Source organism: Branchiostoma floridae, chromosome 18, assembly GCF_000003815.2.
Source record: "Branchiostoma floridae strain S238N-H82 chromosome 18, Bfl_VNyyK, whole genome shotgun sequence".
Taxonomy (NCBI): Eukaryota; Metazoa; Chordata; class Leptocardii; order Amphioxiformes; family Branchiostomatidae; genus Branchiostoma; species Branchiostoma floridae.
The window spans coordinates 12,294,662-12,314,346 of record NC_049996.1 but is presented as its reverse complement, the minus strand read 5'-3'; the positions used below and the strand labels follow the sequence as shown (position 1 = coordinate 12,314,346).

The following is a 19,685-nucleotide window of genomic DNA, read 5'->3' as shown; positions in this document are numbered from 1 at the left end:
CCTTTGACCGTCTACAGCTTAAAGGTTCATATCTAATATTTTTGAGAGAAACAGTGAATCATGATGATGCCCATCGGGGGTCTTCACGCCTCATTGAAAATGAAAAAAAATCTCGAGATTTTGTGGTAAATCTCCAGATTTTTTTGGACAGTCATGAGATCTTTCGAGACAATCATGAGATCTTTCGAGACAATCGTGAGATTTTTCGATTTTTTTTATAACAATGCCAGCTATCATATTGTGACTGAGGCTTATCTGACATGCCTCGCATTTATAGAGCTCAAATGTGTTGTTACCCTTGCCGAACTGCTAACTTTGATGGACAGCTATGTTCCGTCTTACTATGCTGCTGATAACAAAAACTTTATAAAAAATTGTTTTAAAAAAAACACCAGGAGAAAATAATCTTGAAGTACAATTTTATCTTAAATCGTTGGAAAATGAGATGACATGATCTTGTCATCGCCGTCACTATGCAGATGAGAAAGTGATATACAGAATATAGATCATAAGGAGTACATAACTTACATAATCAACTGAAGCTAAACAACCGAATACTGAAGTAACCACTCATAGGAGTTTACATTTGGATCTCTTTTGCCGGCCACTTGAAGCGATGTACCTTGAGAACCAGTGGTTGCATTACCTTCCCAGCAGTCATCACTACCATGTACGAAGTGGTACCATTTACCATCAGCCACCGCGGCCACGTCAACAACCTCTGGCCACCTGACGCGAAACTGGACGGCCCGATTTGAAGCCAGATGTCCGTTTTTCGGCCGGAACACCTTACAGCCAGACGTCCAGGTTCTGAAAGTCTTTGGAAAAGGCGCGCATTTTGGCTTCTTCTTTTTGCAGCTAATGATGTAAGTGCAATGCCTATGGTAAGACCCATCTCCGGACCCGGTATCTTCTTTGGTCCATATTGTCAAACGATGGAAGCCCGCTTCAGGGCACCTGACGTAAAAAGTCGCGCAGTTGTCTTCGGCTTCCGTGAGTACGTACTCATTCCACCGAGAGTCTTCCCCAAAATGACACATAAAACGCAACTTTCTCTCAAACTCGAACTGAATTTTGACGTCACCATCAGGAACGTCAATTATAGCTTCCAGGTGGCTGGTACCGGAAATGACGCCATCAAGAAGGAAGTGGCCTGGCCCCCGTAAGGTCCCCCCGTTGGCTGATGGGAAGGGAACACTTGCTGCTTTGGGGATTTTGCACTGTATAACATACTCTAGTAACAAATCATGGCTTCCCGATGACGTTCCTTTCTTGGCAAAGATGGTTAACAGGAAGTTGCCCTCTGTAGGAGGAACAACGTAAAAACGTGCCTCCATGTTGACGATTTCATGCAGCACACAGTCTTTTGTTTCGCTCAACTTCTTTTTACCATCGGACGATTTCAGATGCACAACAAACGACATGGGTTCGCGGAGACTTATCTTGATAGTTGTGGAACCGGATTTGGTTGGCACGCGAGATTTAGTGTGGTTAAGGTCAGACATGCGCTGACCAAGGTCAAAGAAACGAGCTTTCAAGAGTACCCATGATTCAAACGTTTGCACCGAGACAGGATCGTCTAACAGCTGCCAACTGTCATCTATGGGGAGGTGGTCTGACACGAGAAACTCTGGCTCTGTTAAGAAGTAGTGTTCCGTATAGCTAAAGACAAAGGTTCTTGAACTTATGTCTGAGTGACCGGCGGCCCATGTACAGTCTATGAGGTACCAGAAACCGTCTATTTGTACGGCGTTCCATGCATGGTTACTGGGCTCCTTGAATTTGGTGCCGACCACGTAGTCGATTCCTTTGGCTTTGCCGGAGATGGTCTTGCATGGGATGTTCACCAAGCTAGGGAATAGAGAAAAATTGTTTCATGACTGTATTTTGATTTTTGTACAAATATGGTGGCTTTGTAGTATTATCTTGCAAGCACATCTGTTTGGGAACTGTAGCGTTATGAAGGTATAGTTAAAACTTTCAATTTTTTCAAACGAGGACTATGCTGTTCTTAAAGGCAGACTTACCTGCACAATTCTGCAAAAAGGTCAGCATAGCCTTGACAAATAGCCAACCTGGTCCTGAACACGGCTTCTGGTGACGTATCTCCGTATGGCGCACCCTTGACGTAGGCACTGACGTCATACCTAACGTGTGTAGCCACCCACATGAAGAGGACACGTATTCTCTCCAGTGACGTTTTGGTCGGAAGAGTCAAATAGTTCACCAGCGAACGCATTGAGGTTTCCGCGTTTTCCGGGGTCTAGAAAATGAAAATATCTCGTAAACTCATTATCATTCTTCTTCACTTTAACTTAGGGAAGCTCTTGCTAAACAGGGCTGAGGTTTACACTTTTACGGGCATGGCCTTTAACCAGTAGCCCGAGCCAATCAGAGAATCAGATTTTCCTAAAGAAAGCGTTTACAAAGTCAATTCTCTGATTGGCTGACAGCTCAGGTTAGAGGCCCCGATCACAAAAGTGGAAACCTCAGACCGGTTTAGCAAAGCCTCCCTAACGTATATTATATGGGTCGCTGTCGAGGCTACGCGTAGTCAAATACCCAATAACGGTCACCCAAAGATATACAAGGCAACAGCAAACAAAAACGATATTGCAATATTCATAAACGATATTGTATCATATTGCAAACATGATAAATCTACTTCGAGTTACCAATGAAGCCAGGATTACTTATCAATTAAGTACTAAAGGCGATTTATGATCACTTCACTCGCTAATAAAAAAAATTATAATGATGTACCTGTTTGGCATAGTCGTCTAGCTCCTTGAAAACAGACACGTCTGGGATGAGCTCCACTTTCTTCAGACGTCTTTTGATTTCTGGCATTATTGGAGAAGGGACGGGAATCCTTTCTGTATCATCTTGACCTCCAGTCCCTTTACCGTCATTTGTTGTCGAGCCATTCTCATCTTTTGAATTCGTTTTGTCGTTGTCTGCTTTTTCACATGAAACTGGTTCGTGTGTAGCGATTTGCCGTATTGTCTCATCAGTGTCCACAACATTACCACCTTTAGAATTGTCGTCACTTTTGTGAAACAATTCTCTGGTTGCAGCGTCTGACAGCTTTGTGGTGCTCTCTTTTTTTGCTTCATTCTTGCTATTTTTTTGTTCGTCGTTCTGTATAACTTCACTTTGTTCTGACGGCTTTTGTTTCTTGCTTTGTGCTTGTGTCTCAGTCGCACGTGTCGCAGTTTTCCCTGGTGTTGAAGGTCTCTCAGAACCTTCCGGTTTGCATAGACTTTCTATTGCGTCTTGGCTATTACAACTTGCATTCGAAATGCGAGTCGACCCTTCATTTGTCAATGGTACCCCGTCTAGCGACTTCTTGTCATATTGCACCGAGACGTCAGCATTGGCATCTTGTATCAGCTCTGAATGTTTACACAACAGGTTAGACCCTTGTGAGGTGGGAATATTTGTATTGGAAACAAAATCCTTGCCTGTGTCCTTTGTCTTTGCTGTTGTCGTTCGCTGTTGTCTACCATTTTGCATCCGCCGATCGGTTTCTTTTGTGACAGGTGGTTGTTTCCTTGTGGGTACCCCGTTTACATTTTTCGCTGTTGTGACAACCGTTGCTGACGACAATGAAGAACAAGACGACCCCATGTTGCTCGTACGTTTACCATAGACTTATTCTTCATGAAGAAAACACACTATGATCTAGCAAAAACATGTTGTCACCTACAAAGATTGCACATTTTCCTGCAACCGAATATATACTTATCGCGTCGTGACTACCACCGTCAGACAGTCGACCAGATAGCCCTTTGGTCCAAACCGCATCTACACGCTAAAACACACCAAAGTCCAAACAAACGAATCTCTGTTATTTAGATCAGTATCATTGCGAGTCACAAATACTACAAGTGAAAATGGTATCTAAGAATGTTGAACGTTTTAAACTGCAACGTTGTAACAAAATTATCACTTGTTTGCGGTTATTTTAAATGTTGCGTGTGGATGAAACACCTGCGTTCTCGTCCCCATGGTGAGGCTATCCCTGGAGAATATTTGATTACTAGTATCTGCCATTCATGTCAGGGAGCCGTTCATAATGGGCACGCCCTGCAGGCAAGTTTGTGTGGGTTACGTCAGGACATGTATAGTTTACACGGGGGTACATGTAAACATCACATGGCCCCGGCAGCCAGAATGACACGGCAGTTCTCTTTATATGCTCTGTCAAAATGTCGTGTGGCATATAATAACTGCTTTCGTGTTATCATAAAGTTACCGAACGAGTGCAGTGCAAGCACAATTATATTTGTCCCTGGCCTAATCACTTAGGCCCATAGGCAGGCAGGTTTATTCAGCATACAACAGATACGTTCGACGTTAGATGTAGAAAAGTGTATCATTCCTTTTACAATAGAACTTACAACACCCACAACACTGAATACAATCTAAAACTTTTCTATTTTCATCCAGTGGCTTGGGTTTGTTGTTGCACATCTTATTACCTGGATGTCTAACCTTCATTGACGAAAATTGTGTGTACTATGCATATAATAGGCTAATACTAGGTCGTAGTTCAATCGCGTTTATTAAAGCAATGATATGACAAACACACCAACATGTGTCTATGACTAAAAAAACGTCACCCATTGTCTATGCATGTTTTACACCGTAAACCTATAATGTTCTATGCTGCAGTAACACTATACTGGTAACTTCACAGCATCTTTAAAATACCGTTACATGTGCTCCTTAGACGGAACGTACAGTTTTTGGAACCCTGACTGGATTCGAGATTAATGATCATCTAATAAAAAGATGATAAGTGGTACGCAATGTTAACTCTACTGAACAAAATCTATTTTCGATACAGAGAGAAACTTGAAGAACGAAAAACAAAAATTAGTAAAAAGAAACATAAAGAATCATAAAGATACGGGTTTTGAAAAAAAAAAGAACTCAATATAACACAATTATTTGATAATACCTAGAAAACCATGGCTGTTCAATATCCAATGTAAATATCAAAATAACCAGACTTACGCTTATTTCAAACAATATCCCTACAACTGAGCTATGAACAGACTTTAACTATTTACTAGCAAACATTATGAACTTATATAACATCACATTATCTTGACTGTAACCTGTTTCAAACTACATTCATGAAGCTAATCTATTTGCGCTGGATTCGACAAAGCTTTTAAATCCTTGTTCTTTGCTAAAAAAAATGACACACTCCGGATCATATGAATCCCGTGACGTCAGAACATATCATGACGTCATTCCTAGTTACAGTGGATGTACCGGAAATTGGTCACATCGCTCAGGAGCCATCGGAGGAACCAACGGAAGTTGTTCAGCACCTGGTAGTCACGTGACACGCGGAGGTCGCCGGTTGGGTCTTTCTCGGCAGCAGTCATGACGTCACTTCCGTCGAAGTCAGGGAGAGTGTAGCACCTGTGTTGAGGCTAGAAGCCAACAAGGAAAGAAAACGGACTTTTAAACTATGCTTGTTGAAGTCATATGAATGAATTATGTTTCCCTCGGTAGGGAAAACATTGTTTTTGCTGGTGTTTATCTTTCTTTCGTATTCTGTTAGTAGCCAGTAGCCAGTCAGAGTTTAGCTCAGCTGTTTATGTTAATACGAGCAATTTTTACAGATTTGCGATGGCAAAACCTTTTTTCTCGCACACAACCATTAGGAAGGCGAGTCCAGTTGTATAATAGGATTGTTAATGAATAGGTCCAAATTTCCTACTCGCACACAATACTTAAGGTTTAGCCTAATAGCAAAGTATTGCGTACGAATAGCCTGACGAAAGGCTTTGGGGAAAACATTCTGCATTTTCCAGAAATGGTTGCACATATGATTTATCAGTCCATCTCAGTCTGCTGAAGAATTTTGTTTCTGTTTAAGAGAACCCTTCTATTACGAGAACTAAGTCCTGACCTGTGCAGTAACCCTGATCTTGGTCAGCAGGTGCTCCAAACGAGCGAGGGTGGTGTGGGTGGAGTTCATCAGTTCAGTACCATCTTGTTCCGCATGGTGGCGCGCATGGTGGTGCTCGTCGTGGCGCACCTCCCTGAGATATACTTTGAAAGTCAGCAGATCCGCAAAGATCCGACCAATCTTAGCTTCCTCCTGTACAGAGAGATAAAAACATGCAACTGTAAGTCCCTTGCATAGCTTTTCTAATTATACACCTTAGCCCTTACAGCTTTTCTAATAGTACACCAATTTAACCGAGTTAACCTTAGACTGATACGTATACAGGACCGAGGAACAAGACAAGGTTACCCTAGGTGCAGTAAAACTTTTCTATGGTATGGTAAAACCTAAACCTTCATCCTTGAATATCTATGCATTTCCCATGACCTAACATGCTTCTCCCGTGCAAGTTGTCATTTGTCAACCAGTTAGGAAACAGAGCCACCAAGCAGATGTGGAAAAATGCTTCCGCCCTTATATTTTTTTTAGGGCGTTGCCAAAAAAAGAACAACACATCTGCATGGCCGGGATGTATTGGTTCCTCCACCATCACCAAAGACATTTTTACCGAGTGCCGTTACCGAGATGTTGAGTGTCCCAGGGCAGTACCCTGGGGGCATGGATTCCAGTGACCCGCAACTGCATACAACTAGATCTTCTACCTTCGTGAAGGAATATCATTATCATGTTTGCGTTATGAAAAAGTACCAAATTAATGTGTCAATTGTTCTGCATGGGCAGTTGCGGATGAGTATAGTTCTGCATTTCGTGTATCTGACACGAAATTACACGTGTCTTTGGTAACTGTTACATACACATGTAGACTCTGTAGTAGAAAATACGTTAGCATCTTCAAAATCTGTTGTTCATTTTTCCGACGATGACTTTAATGTATACATGTACTAATTCAATGTATATATGTACTATATTACATTTGTTTCAGTCAAATTTCGGAGAGTATAGAAACTTTCTTAAGGTATAAACGCATCAAGAAAGTTTGCTACAAAAAATGAAAAGTTGATGTCATACCCCTAAGTTCGTCCAGTCCAAGTAGGGCATGCGCAGTCCGCTCCTTAGGCCGACCAGGGTGAAGTCGTGACCGAAACATCCGGAGGAGGCCGACGGGTATTGGTCCACCTGATAACATGACGTCACACAACATTTCATTTTGGCCCTATGTCGTGCTATATCTGTATATCTACTGATTCCACTCTCGTTATGAATGCATCGAGATAACGCTAGGGATGTGTTAACATTTCTGTGAGGACAAGGTCCCACCACATATGGGGTTCCTGGCCCATCTGGTTTATGTTAGCTCAGGATGATAATAAAAACGATCGACCCCCGTGGTAAAACGTTGCAATAACATTTGAATAATGAAAAATTCTCTGGAAAGAAAGTGGAAAGAAGTTTTGGAAAGAGATTTACTCTGGAACATTTGGAAGTGCACTTTTGCGAGTACAGATTTGGAAGCACCTTTAAAAGTTCATTTTCGAAATACACTTTTTTCATTTGTTTAAAAGTACATTTTTTCACTACCAAATACTGTTTATTACTGAAGACGTTATCCCTATTAGTCTCCGCCCTATAGGCTTCGGCAAAAAAAATGGACACTTACAAAGGCATGGAATGTCGCGTTGGCGGCATTGCCCAGCCGGATAACATGATTGCGCATTTTCGTGAAGAGTTCGCAGGGCGTTTGGACGGGGAAACCCCCGACCTCCGCCATGTCGTCATCCACAGGGACACACCTGCCTGACACGGTCGTCATGGTAACCATGATGCTCATGGCGACAACAATGACACCTGCAGAAAAAGAATTATGGGTAACGAGTTGAGAACATTGCCTTTAATAACTGAGTTATATGAAGAGTCAGAATAGTACTAATGTACGATGAGGGATACAGGAAAAACTTCAAACTATATATCGACGCACATGGCGTCTTAGACATCGGTGAATTAACTTCTTACAAAACATTTACAATTAAAGGAAAAAGACTTCAAAGCTAAGAACAGCCATCAAGTCTGTCACAATATACAAATGTTACATACTTGTCACAGGTAGTTGCATGATGTCCTTTTCTTCCTTCTGATGATGACCGTACCACAGATCCAAGTTGAAGTGAGTTACTCGCTGAAGCGTGTCCTTTTTAAACAATTCGGAGCAGTTTCGATTTTGTAGTAAACTCCGGATTAAAATACCATTCTCGTAACGAAGCAACACCTGGATGTTACGTAGTTGCACGGTATTTGTCATCGGTAAACGTCCGGTGTTCTTCGTTGTTTCCTGTATGACACGTTTTCATATGGAATACGGCGTACTGTACATACAGAAACCACCTCAGGCATGTAACTTTTAAATGTATGTCAATTACAGGGAAAAAAACGTCCGAACCTGACATCTGTATGAACTATTACTGTTGACGAGACATCGAGACATGTACAAAATATGTGGATCTGGCGTGTTTTCAAATCGTGAAATTGTACAACGTTTTTTTCGTTTCCTGAAATTCTACGGATTTAAAGTGTGTTTTTTTCCTTTTCCTGTCTCGTAAGGCGTTTTTTTTACATTTATCATATATGACAGGATGCTAATTGTGAAGTTCGCGTAAATACAAATGACAATACAAATGTGCTATGACATCATATATCAATAATATTACATACGGCAAAATTAATACAAGGATGCGTCAAAATCCCCCCACCCCCGATGTCCCGGTTTCCCTGGGGCGTTTTGTATGGTCGCCTTCGGAGTTTCCGTACCCAATGAAGCAATCCTTAACCCGATATCTTGTACATTTCTTACGTTATGTTTACTTCTTAACTTGATACGTATCGTATTTTTCTTTTTTATTGTTGGTGAAAACAAACCATTTCCTTCGCTAACCAGTCATAGTTATAGACCGAACAACTTCACCATTGCCGTAACTCATCAAGGACGCTCATGGACTTGCTCAACAAGTTCTATTTATAAGTTCGTCTCTTCACTGCACTACTGTGGCGTAAATGATTACAGTTTGTCCTATCGGTGATCTTTGGTTAACAATGGAAGTGTCAAAGGTGATCCTGGTGACAAAATAAGCTTCAGAACACGATCGGTGTGGGCCATTGTCCTGAAAATGTCAGCTGATCCATATGGAGGTTTCGCTAAAGTGGTAATTGACTGCGCAGGTGAAGTAGAGGGGCTTTTTTTGGCCACGGGCCCTTTCTTGTGTCTTTTATTTGTAGCATACAGTCAATGTCACACGGACGGTAACTTATATTGTCTTGTCATAGTCAAAGAATGTTGTGGTTAAAGTGTGGTTTAAAATGTGACAAAACGGCCTGGTAGCGCGACAGGGTACTGTCCATCAATTTCACTACAAAACCGGATTCTGTCTTACAATAGCCAAGATATCGATAAAACCATTTTCGAGTGATTTGCGAGATTTCTTTTCAGGGTCAACTTTGAGTGTACTTTAAATTCTTTACTGTATCAAAAAGACACTTTCATTATATTCTATGGTGCTAAAAGACACTAGATATAACGTTTAACACCCAATAAGAAGAAAACAAACATTTTAAATGTTTCTACTCATGACATTTGTAGATATATTCGTGACATTGTTGATTACATCGATCTAAAGAATTGCGTATTATTCTTTATATTTTATGGTCGATACAAGTCCCAGCTTAAGATACCTTGAATTTGTTCTGTTATTACCGGTATACCACAAGCAACAATTTTTTTATCATTTGCATCGCAAAAGAGTTTCAGGCACTGTATCGTGGATGTAGCTTTTGTCTTCGCTTGTTTCGCATTGAAACTGAGAGGTAAGAAACCACTGGCTCAGTAACCAGAGACGACCCAAGTCCTTTACAACTAGATCGATATCCGCTCTCTTGGTCGGCTACAACGATGTTAAAATATAGCCAAATATAAAGCATAGGCTAGCCATCCTCGGTCATACAGAGATTCAATAATTGATAACATCATAACGCCCGCCAGTTGCCCATGAAATTCAATCCTGAATGCCTGTATCTATCTATTAGGTACTTTAACAAATTCACTTCAGATTGACACAAAATTCTTCGCGTTGGCGTAACGGTTAGGATGTTTCACCCAGAGGTTCTTGGTTAGAATCCCCCGACTTGCCACCGATGCTGTGTCCTTTTGGAAGAACTGTTACACGATTTTCGTCACTTCACTCAGGTGGAAATAAGAAACTTGCTTAGGCTAGAGACGTCCCTTGGCTAGGACGTTAAATGGAGATACTATATATCCTGTGAAGTGACCTTGGATTCTTGTTGTGCGTTATCTATTGAGTACAAAACTTAGCCCTTAAGCCATTTTTGGTCACACCAGCTGGAATACATGTATAATGACGGATATCGGTACACCTTAGTCTTGGAAACTTTCAGGTGGTATGCTCATCAGGGAAGAAATCATCAGGAAGTTTGTTTCATAATGTTTCCTAAAGATTTCTAGGAAAGAAGCTTATAATTACAAATGTACTGTTCTTCGGTTGACCACAAATATACAGATATAGAGACACGGTCATTTGTCCACCCACTCACAGAAACTAACAGTCCAGGAGAAAGGGACAGGAAATTGATTATTCAACTTGACCAATTCGAGATTCATCGAGACTGATCCTGACTGCTCATCGGAAATCTGATATCTTTTTGTTTTATTCTGATATGTGTATGGCTTAACAATGATCTTGTGTTCTAGTCATTTAATGAAACACACACATATACTATGTAATATCTCATTTTGCTTGAATTAAATTGTAACAGAGTAGACTTATATCACATTTGTTAAAATATGTTTAATTTACATTTGATAATGAGTGAGTGCTGTGCTAAGAGACAAGGAACACTTGGTAGCATATATAACATATCCCACAAGTTGGTACATTTTGTAAATACTGTGTATAACAGCAAACAGTACAGTGTAGAAGTGTATTACATTGATGTATATATCTCTATTACCTCAGTGTCTACATAACTGTAGTTTTAATCTTACAGTCCACTGGTATATACAACTGTAGTTTAAACATACAGTTCACTGGTATTTCTATGTATTACACACCATAGTTTTAAACAGTCTACTGTTTTATGGATTGCTCAGTTTAGTAGTTCTGTTTCAGATTCTATATAACTGACCTTCTGCATAACACACCAGCTTTGCATGTACGCAGCGTGACAGTAGCTGGCTATGTTACACTGAACGACCTGTCACACCTATCCTTTACATATCTAGATGTAAGCATTGCTTAAATCAATCTGTTCAAGCCTAGCGACAGTCATAAAATCACATCTTGGAAGGCCTGAGAACATAACGCAGCCCTTACTTCCATGTGGCTGTAATTAAGATGACAATGAAAATTAAGCTCACTGTACACACACATATCATCACAGCTTCCAACTTACGGACATTTATCTAATGAAACACACACACATACAAATATAGCAGCTAGCAACAACTGATAGCCCTGTACACATATAAAACCTAACAAAAGATTGTAATAGTACCAGTATTTATATTGTACCCCACATTTGTACCTTAGTCTAAAGCTTTCATACTTTCCATATTCTACAAATATATTGAAACCACAAGATTGTGTTACATGATATTAAAGAATGAAGAAAACTTTTTATTTTTCACCAAATTTTCAGGCTGCCTGAAATCATCTTTACACAATAAATCCTATACATCACAACTATATGGGAGGCCTGATGATTTAGAAGAACTTCACCCCCTCGCTGCCCATAAGTTCTGCCTTTCTTTCTAGTTGTAATGTTTGTAGAGCCCTTGTCAGCAGCCAGGATTCCATTCCATGGAATTCTGAAAGAGTAAAACAAAATGTTGGTCACATACAAATGTACAGAACATGTATTCTAATAGCTAGCACATCTTGATTATTGAACTACACAATATAAAATCTTCCCGTAACAATACAATGGGATCCTGAATCAATAAGCTCATGCACAATATGTCAAAGTTGAGGGCCCCCAAGGCATAAACAAAAATATGATGGCCATGGTATCAACTGTTTACAAGTTAGGGTCTTCACCTTTGACCTCGTGCAAGAGCATTTTAAACCATGAACTAGCTTCTGATGACAAACCTTTTTTGGACAAATATTAAATTGACAAGTGGTATCTATTTCTTTAGCATTTTCTTTCACTATATACCTTATACAACTACTAGTTATCTTGTCCCAAACAAACCAACAAACAAATCAATTTTCTATCAAACTGATTCAAAGGAATACTTGAAGCCTTAGAGTTAGACCAACTATAGATCAACAAATTTCAACTTTACCTTGACTTGTTGTGTCGTCCCCATTCACCAGTTCATATGTTGTACATACAGTGTTGTTCATACCATTGGATGTCACCTAATGTTGGGAGGACAGAAAAAAAATTAACAACAACTACAACAACATTGAAGAATACCTTCAGCCTTAAAAGTATGGGCATCTTTCTTACACTCAGTTACAGTACAAGGACTTAGACAAAAACAATCCGATATCAACATAAAGTTTTCAATATACAGAATTATATCATTCAAATCAATTCAAAAAAAGAATATTCAGAAGTTTATTCTGAAAAGGACTTTTCAGCTAACCTAACAACCTTTGTTTTGATCAGGCAATGCTACATTGACCAACAGCTCTTGTACCGCATTGTGATTGATTAACTCGTGCTACTCACCCATTGGTAGATGATCTTCCCCCACTCCTCAGGTGTTCTCCACATGATGAGACATCTGTTTCTTTTCTTTGGGTCAGTCCATTCTATATTACCTAGGCAACAGTGCAATCAAGGTAAATGAATTTTCAAAGAAAGTTCAAATGCTTGCTGTTAGGGCAACAGACAGTGAGATTTGTAGACATTTGTATCTGAATAACCACTCTTCAGTGTAAAACACTAACAAAAGTAGATGCCTAAGTAATAGCATTCTTTACAAACGTATAAGACATTCCAATGCTTACCTTTTTTCCTGAGTTCTTCTAGTACAGTGTAGACTGCATCTAAAGGCAATTTTCCTGGTAGATAGTTAAGGTAGTACACTAAAAAGGTACTGATATATTCTAAGTTATACTGTACAAACTCTAATTTGTTATCAATAGTAACAATGATGATGTATATTATACAGTATATAACACTGCCAACCATTCAGACAGTCCATTTTTCTTGTTAACTGTGACAGTGCAAAATATCAAAGATGCTGCATGACTTTTCATTAGCTGGCCAACAATAGCTGGACATGGGACCTACCAGTAGTTGTACAATTCAGAGGATATAGAGATACACTGAGATTAAACATATGTTGAGTGTGTAATTATAAGCTCCATGAAGGATACTGTCTATCTTTTTGTTATGGAAGAGTGGACTGTCCTGTGCATCTGTGACGTCTAGGCTGTACTGCCTCCTGTGTCTGCAGTAAGATAGTACCAGCAAACACCACGCCTCCAGCTGTTTAGCCTGGGTGTCCTTGTTGGGCTGTATGCTACACAAATAAAGTGGTCTAACATCGTTAGGGTTGTTGACTTAGAATATAAAGGTTCTGTGTTTGAATCAGGGTTGTAGCTGGGGACGGAAAAAAATTTGCCCATTCCGTCCTCTGTGAGCAAAATTTAACCCTCAAAATGCAGGAAATAGTGTTTCTGAGGGTCTAGGTTTCAAAATTTTATTTGGGAGCATGCCCCCAGACCCCCTAGGAATGCTGCACCAAAGCCATTCAAGGAGACGGAAAATGATTTCGGGCTGGCTACAAGTACAACCCTTTGAATACCTAGCACTAAGTAGCAGGCCCCAATGTTGTATTCTGGACGAAGGCACTTTGCACCTATTTCCTCACTCAACTAAAGTGAAATAGTACCTAGTTTCATTAAGGTACATCCTCCTGAATGAGACGAAAAGTTGGAGGAAACATGTTACTTTGTTTGAGGAGATCCATACCTCAGAGTGAGTGCTTATTCAAATGTTACTAGTATTAATTTGTTTTTCTATTGATGAATATTTAGGGTAGTCCCTTCAGTTATATCTGATTATTTCCAATTAAGGGCTTATTTCCAATTAAGGGCTTAATAAATAAGGGAGCCCTTAACAAATAAAAACATCAATTGATCAATTCATGTCATAATTTAAGTCCATTTGGCTACAAAACGAATGCATCAAATGTCTTCTATCTATACTTTTCTCATTGAAAGATGAGGCTTCTGTTTTTTCTGGCCCTTAAACCATGTATATGAGCCTCAAAATCATCATGACACACCCAACATTTCCACACTGTCACGAAACAAGTTTTCTACCGCCCCCCTCCCCAGTCTTGTCAACTTTCGACCACCTTATCTCGTTTATCATAAATAGACAGTACTTAAAACTAACAAAATCCACTGTAACTGCATATGTTTTAGCTACGGTATGGTTATTTTTGCGTAAAATCATTCTGAAATGCCGTCTTACGTGAAAAACGGAGGAAAGTTGTACTGCCACGGCCACTGAAACTCCGCCATCTCAGATTCTTTCAGTTCGCGCGAGAAAACACGAGACTTCTACTTTCACTCTTGATTTTCAGCAAGATTGCGTCAAAACCTTCATAACTACAACATCACTCAAAACCATGTACACATCTTAACATTTTTTGTTTGAAAATGTTAATCTAATTGTGCCTTTTGCGTAAAATCGCTTGACAAATTTTATATCACGTGGTTGTTCCTCATCATTGACCTCTGACCTCAACCCAGATTCGTTTGGACGTGAGCCTGTGAAAAGCAGGTTGAAAAGGAAAATATGGGAAAATAAGAGAAATATCGTCTTCTTTTCGACTTTCCAAACACATCTATACACTTGTGAGGAAGTTGTTGTCACGTACGCCAAGAAACAAGTAAGTATTTGTAGAATTGATGTATCTAAATGTATGAAATTACTGTAGTCCAGAGTTCTTGCACTTTTTGTTTTGAGTGGGTGGGGGGCATGTCATATTAGAAATTGTATGTATTGGTAAAACATGCCATTTACTAACGTAGTTTGTTAGGCTTTCGTTTTTGTGAAAAAAACCCGCGTGGTGTCAAGATTGTACACTGTATTTCAAAAATAGATTTCGACGATGTCGGTTTTGGGCACCCTATTAAAGTGTATTGTCAAGAACTACAGCATTACAGGCTGACTACTAACATGAAGGCAAGAAAAAGTGTTCAAGTTTTTTTGCAGGAAGAGCAAATCCAAAAACCAAACCTGCGGTTCAGGTAAATTCAGGTAGATGTGATATGATATGATATATTAAATATGATATGATATGATCTAAAATGAAAAAATGTAATGATATCTTTGTCCACCCAAACTCACATATTCATGGACATTAGTCTCCAAGCAGATATTGATGCGAAATATTGTATGTTTCTAATGGCTCCCAACTCCCAAGCTTTTAAACAAATTTACGTGTATACAATGTTTACAGAATTGTAATTGTATGTTAAACTATAAACTCCCACCCCAACATCTGCTTGGAAATGACACATTATGCAAAATCACAAGTTAACATATATCTTTTGTTGTCCTGTCTGTTGTACAGGAGTGAAAAATGATTACTCTGTCCAAGAAGTTGAAGCAGGCGAAAGAAGGCAAACCTGTGGAGATTGCTCACAGTCCTGACAAGAGGGCCTCCATTCGGGATAAACTACTGGTCAAAGGTATGGTCTTATACTGTAAAAGCATTTAAGTTCTCGGGAAAAATTTCTAGGTAGTGGGAAAAAGGACTGTTCGCATTAGCACCATTCACTGTAGTCTCTGCCATGGAAAAATGTTTGCAGTGGTTTTAAGTTCACTGTGAATTGGCAGCTCAAAAACCGCGAAAATAAAATCACCGCAAAAATTCCTCAGTTACATATCAATTGTGACTGTCCATTTCAAATAGAAGTACAACCAATGGTACAATGTAATTTTGCTGGCAAAGAAAATAGGATTTCCATCAAGGGATTATGTACATTATTATGTATGTTATTTTATTTCACAGAGGTTCAAGAAATGGAGTCGAACTTGCCACGTAAGTCAGAAACTACAGATGTTTATTTATGGATTTATATATTCATTTTTTATCTCTAATCAGGGACCTATAATGTAAAGTAGCATCCAAGTATGAATAGTTACATACAAAGAAACAAATCTAACATACAACAATCTGATAATGGTGATGGTAGCAATGATAACAATAGCACTAACAATAATGATAAAGGAGTTTAACAGATAGAATATCACATCATATCATACATATTTTCATATTTCTGGTTTCCATACAAGTAGATTATCTACTTCAATATTTGCATATGGGCCTGTTGTTAATAACTTTGGAGCTTTATTTTCAACCTTCACAGCAACTTGTAAAGTGACCTTTGATGACCCCGACAAACTCCATCAGTTCAACATAACTATTGCACCTGGTAAGTACAAGTTTGTACATGTATTGCAGTATCTGTTGGACAAGAAATATTCAAATTGCCACTGTCCTTTAGTATTCTGTAAATCTTTGAATATTTGTTGTGTTTTTCACAGCACCGATAGTATTTGCTTTTGTGCATTGTTTTGACCAGAAAAAGGAAATGCTGCAAAAACTTTCTTTGAACCCTTAATTATTGTTAATTAGAAATATTAGTCAAATATTAATAGCTGTATGTCCAACAATTTGATGTCTGTTTCAGATGAAGGTTTTTGGCATGGAGGGACCTTTGACTTTGATGTAGATGTTCCGGAAGATTACAATATCCTGGTGAGTAGATTATAATAATTTATATATTTCCTCCAAGTCAGCAGACCTCATGTAGCTCGTTTTGGATAGGTAGAGATAATAATGCAGCATGTTGAAGTTGATGTATAATGTTCTATGATATTTATTTTTTCATCCACAGCCCCCACGAGTGCAGTGTAACACCAGGATATGGCATCCAAACATAGCTGAGAATGGCGATATTTGTCTTAGGTAAGGAAAACTCTTGCCTTATGTATCTTTTTTGTTTGTTTTCCATAATCAGTAAACCCAGTGTAATACACCCGTTTTGTACAAGCTGTGTAAGACCAGACTGTAAGGTTTGATCCACTTGCACAGGGTTGGATCCCTAGCCTTTTTGATCACTGTGGTGAATTCTTGAACATGCTGCTCAACCTATGGCTGTCCTCAAACACAGGACTTCCATCTTGCTTTGCGTTCAATCTGAAAAGATGTCCGTAACAAAGCTAGGTACTCATTTTCACCTGAGTTAAGACTGTGAACCAAAAGTACACACAAAGCTATTAAATCATTTGTATTTTATAGGATCCACCTAACTGCGCAAACATTTTTTTTCCAGTTTGCTTAGGGAAACATCATTAGATGCAACTGGGTGGTCTCCCACACGGACTCTTAAGGTAACTTATATGTTTTGTTCAGCATTTAATGAAACATCCCTAAATTTTTTCTCTAAGATAGCCTTTCAGGATCAAATACGTTACAGTTTTGATAGGAGATTGTGTCTTGAAGTAAACATGTGTCTTGTGTCTTGAAATGCTGTTGTTACCTCTGTGAACAGAGGTCTCACTTTCAGTGTGTCTTTTTGTGTCTGTTTTCTTGTCCACATCATGTATATTCCATGTGTCACATTCTCTGCAGAGTGAGAGTGAGTGAATTAGTGAATGTCAGAGTTGCCAGATTAACAGGAAGTAAAGTTCAGAGTTGCTATGATTAGAGGTTTATCAACTTACAGTACATGTAGTTTGTTTCTATGGAGAGATGATTTTCAACTTTGTACATGTATCATTGTATGAAACAAATTTTGAGTCATTTGTTGTTTACATTACAGGATGTCGTGTGGGGTTTAAATGCACTATTTTATGTAAGTATTGGTCTTTGTAGCACTTTCTTACTTGCAAGATGGCCACAAATTGGCTCCCATCACTGCTTGGTCTAGTTTTAGACATCCTCTATCTAAGTGTTGGTAATCATCTTGTTCTCACATGCAAGCTGGCCACAACTTGCTTTGATATCTTTTTGTAACTAGCTGTTTCAAGGTTTGAACTGGGCATGTGCTGGTTAAAAGTGAAGGCCCCAACTTGTTAACAATTCTTTTCTTGACATGTTTTCCTGAAGTCTCACTTGCCTTAAATTTTGTCTGCAAAGAGTGAACTAGCATATTTGGTATAGGTTTTGTCTCTCTGACTGGATGCCTTTAGATGTCTTTAACACAGAGAACACACTCCTCACAAATGAACTTTTTTCCTCAGGAACTTTGTGACTTTGATGACCCACTGAATCTAGAAGCTGCAGAACATTGGCTTAGGGACAAGGTAAGCCTGGTCTTTAATTTCATACATTTAAACGACAGGAGGTATAGCATCCTGATTAGTTAATCTGGTCCACTAGTCACTATTATAGTTTCTATGATACAAAAATGTATAATGAGTATGATTTGTATATCCCACATCTTTATATACGGTTCAGTTTTAAAGTTGACACATTCATTCTATTCTTTACTACACCTAATCATTCTTTTCTCTAAACTGCTTTCCAATGTACACTGCAATTGTAGTTTTTCTTTTGTTTGATATCTACTGAATGAATGAATGCAGGATCAATGGATTCATGCATGAATGAATGAATGATCTGTGTTCAAACCTGTCCCATATCCTTGTGCAGATAAACCTTCATTCAAAAGATTTAAATCAGCTTGAGATGTTTGAAAGTTTAGGCCATCAATGTTTTTATATGTACATTTAAGCATGTCTCCATAGCTGAGCAGTTCCAATTCCATGGATCTGTGGACCTGAGTTTGATCCCAGGGTTGACTTAGCTAGGACATGTTGTCAGGGATTGCATTCGTCTTTTGGAAGTAACGTACATGTACAATAGTGTTCAAGGAGGTGCCTCGAGCATGTAAATCAGTCTCATTACTCAAAATTGGGTACCTACTGCCTGCAAATGATACACCAGATGAATTTTTATTTCTAGTATTTTGCACAATGTTGCAGGTAGCTGCTGACATTCATGAAAAAATTCCCTTTTTTCCCCTTTTCTTCAGGAATCTTTTCAAGAGAAGGTTACGAGTTACATAGAGCGCTACGCTAAGAGATGATGGAACGGTCTAACTGTCATTTGTATGAAATACAAAATAATAGAGCAATTTTTAAATGAGGCTCAGTCTAGATCATGTATTGTATGCTTACAGTTGCAATATGTCCTATTTATCGTACTGTCATTAGCAATATAACTGCTAATATGATAAGCACAAAAAGCTAGTTCATGGTTTGAAGTGCGCATGCGCAGCATGGTGCATTGTGGGTAATATATCAAATTTGAAGTCCCCTACGCCATAGACGCCAATCGAGCGCGTTGGTCTCAGGCCCGAGAGGTCCCGGGTTCAAATCCGCTTGCCGTGTCACCGATCTTGTGCCCTTGGGAAAGGCACTTTACACGACTTTCCTCACCTAACTCAGGTGTAAATGAGTACATAGCTGCGGCTAGTGGCAGTGACAGGCCTTTGTTGTGGTGACAGGCCATAGGGGCATGTTCGGGCATGACGCACCCGCCATGACACACGAGTCAGGGGTAGGAGGAACCCCTTGCATCCTTGGTCGGAAGTCCTCCTAGGAGATGGAAACTCCGAACAACAAAGCCAACGGTATGGTGGCTTTGAAAAAGGCGTCTTTGACACCTGTTTCGCCATACCCTCCATATGTATAGGAGAATCTCAAT

At 39.3% G+C, this 19,685-nt stretch overlaps 3 protein-coding genes across 3 annotated transcripts in view; 1 reads left to right on the top strand and 2 right to left on the bottom strand.

The window, feature by feature from the left end:
• Window positions 1–402: 402 nt before the first annotated feature.
• On the bottom strand, window positions 403–3,858 carry LOC118405671 (kyphoscoliosis peptidase-like). The gene is made up of 3 exons (XM_035805271.1): window positions 2,764–3,858; window positions 2,028–2,263; window positions 403–1,851 (listed from the first exon to the last, which is right to left on the bottom strand). Exons 1-3 carry the CDS (start codon window positions 3,628–3,630, stop codon window positions 543–545), a joined length of 2,412 nt encoding a protein of 803 aa, XP_035661164.1. The 5' UTR covers window positions 3,631–3,858; the 3' UTR covers window positions 403–542.
• Window positions 3,859–10,768: 6,910 nt separating this feature from the next.
• Window positions 10,769–14,617, bottom strand: LOC118405705 (vacuolar protein-sorting-associated protein 25-like). Its single transcript, XM_035805331.1, has 6 exons — window positions 14,432–14,617; window positions 13,327–13,472; window positions 12,955–13,008; window positions 12,674–12,765; window positions 12,282–12,357; window positions 10,769–11,801 (listed from the first exon to the last, which is right to left on the bottom strand). Exons 1-6 carry the CDS (start codon window positions 14,479–14,481, stop codon window positions 11,698–11,700), a joined length of 522 nt encoding a protein of 173 aa, XP_035661224.1. The 5' UTR covers window positions 14,482–14,617; the 3' UTR covers window positions 10,769–11,697.
• A 61-nt stretch (window positions 14,618–14,678) lies between these two features.
• Window positions 14,679–19,685, top strand: part of LOC118405704 (NEDD8-conjugating enzyme UBE2F-like) — a gene marked incomplete in the record, with an annotated part of 5,347 nt that continues 340 nt past the window's right edge. The window contains 10 exon segments of the mRNA XM_035805330.1: window positions 14,679–14,852; window positions 15,540–15,657; window positions 15,981–16,010; window positions 16,339–16,404; window positions 16,663–16,730; window positions 16,870–16,940; window positions 17,308–17,365; window positions 17,797–17,829; window positions 18,218–18,280; window positions 19,012–19,281. Coding sequence (XP_035661223.1) covers window positions 15,549–15,657; window positions 15,981–16,010; window positions 16,339–16,404; window positions 16,663–16,730; window positions 16,870–16,940; window positions 17,308–17,365; window positions 17,797–17,829; window positions 18,218–18,280; window positions 19,012–19,065 — 552 coding nt within the window.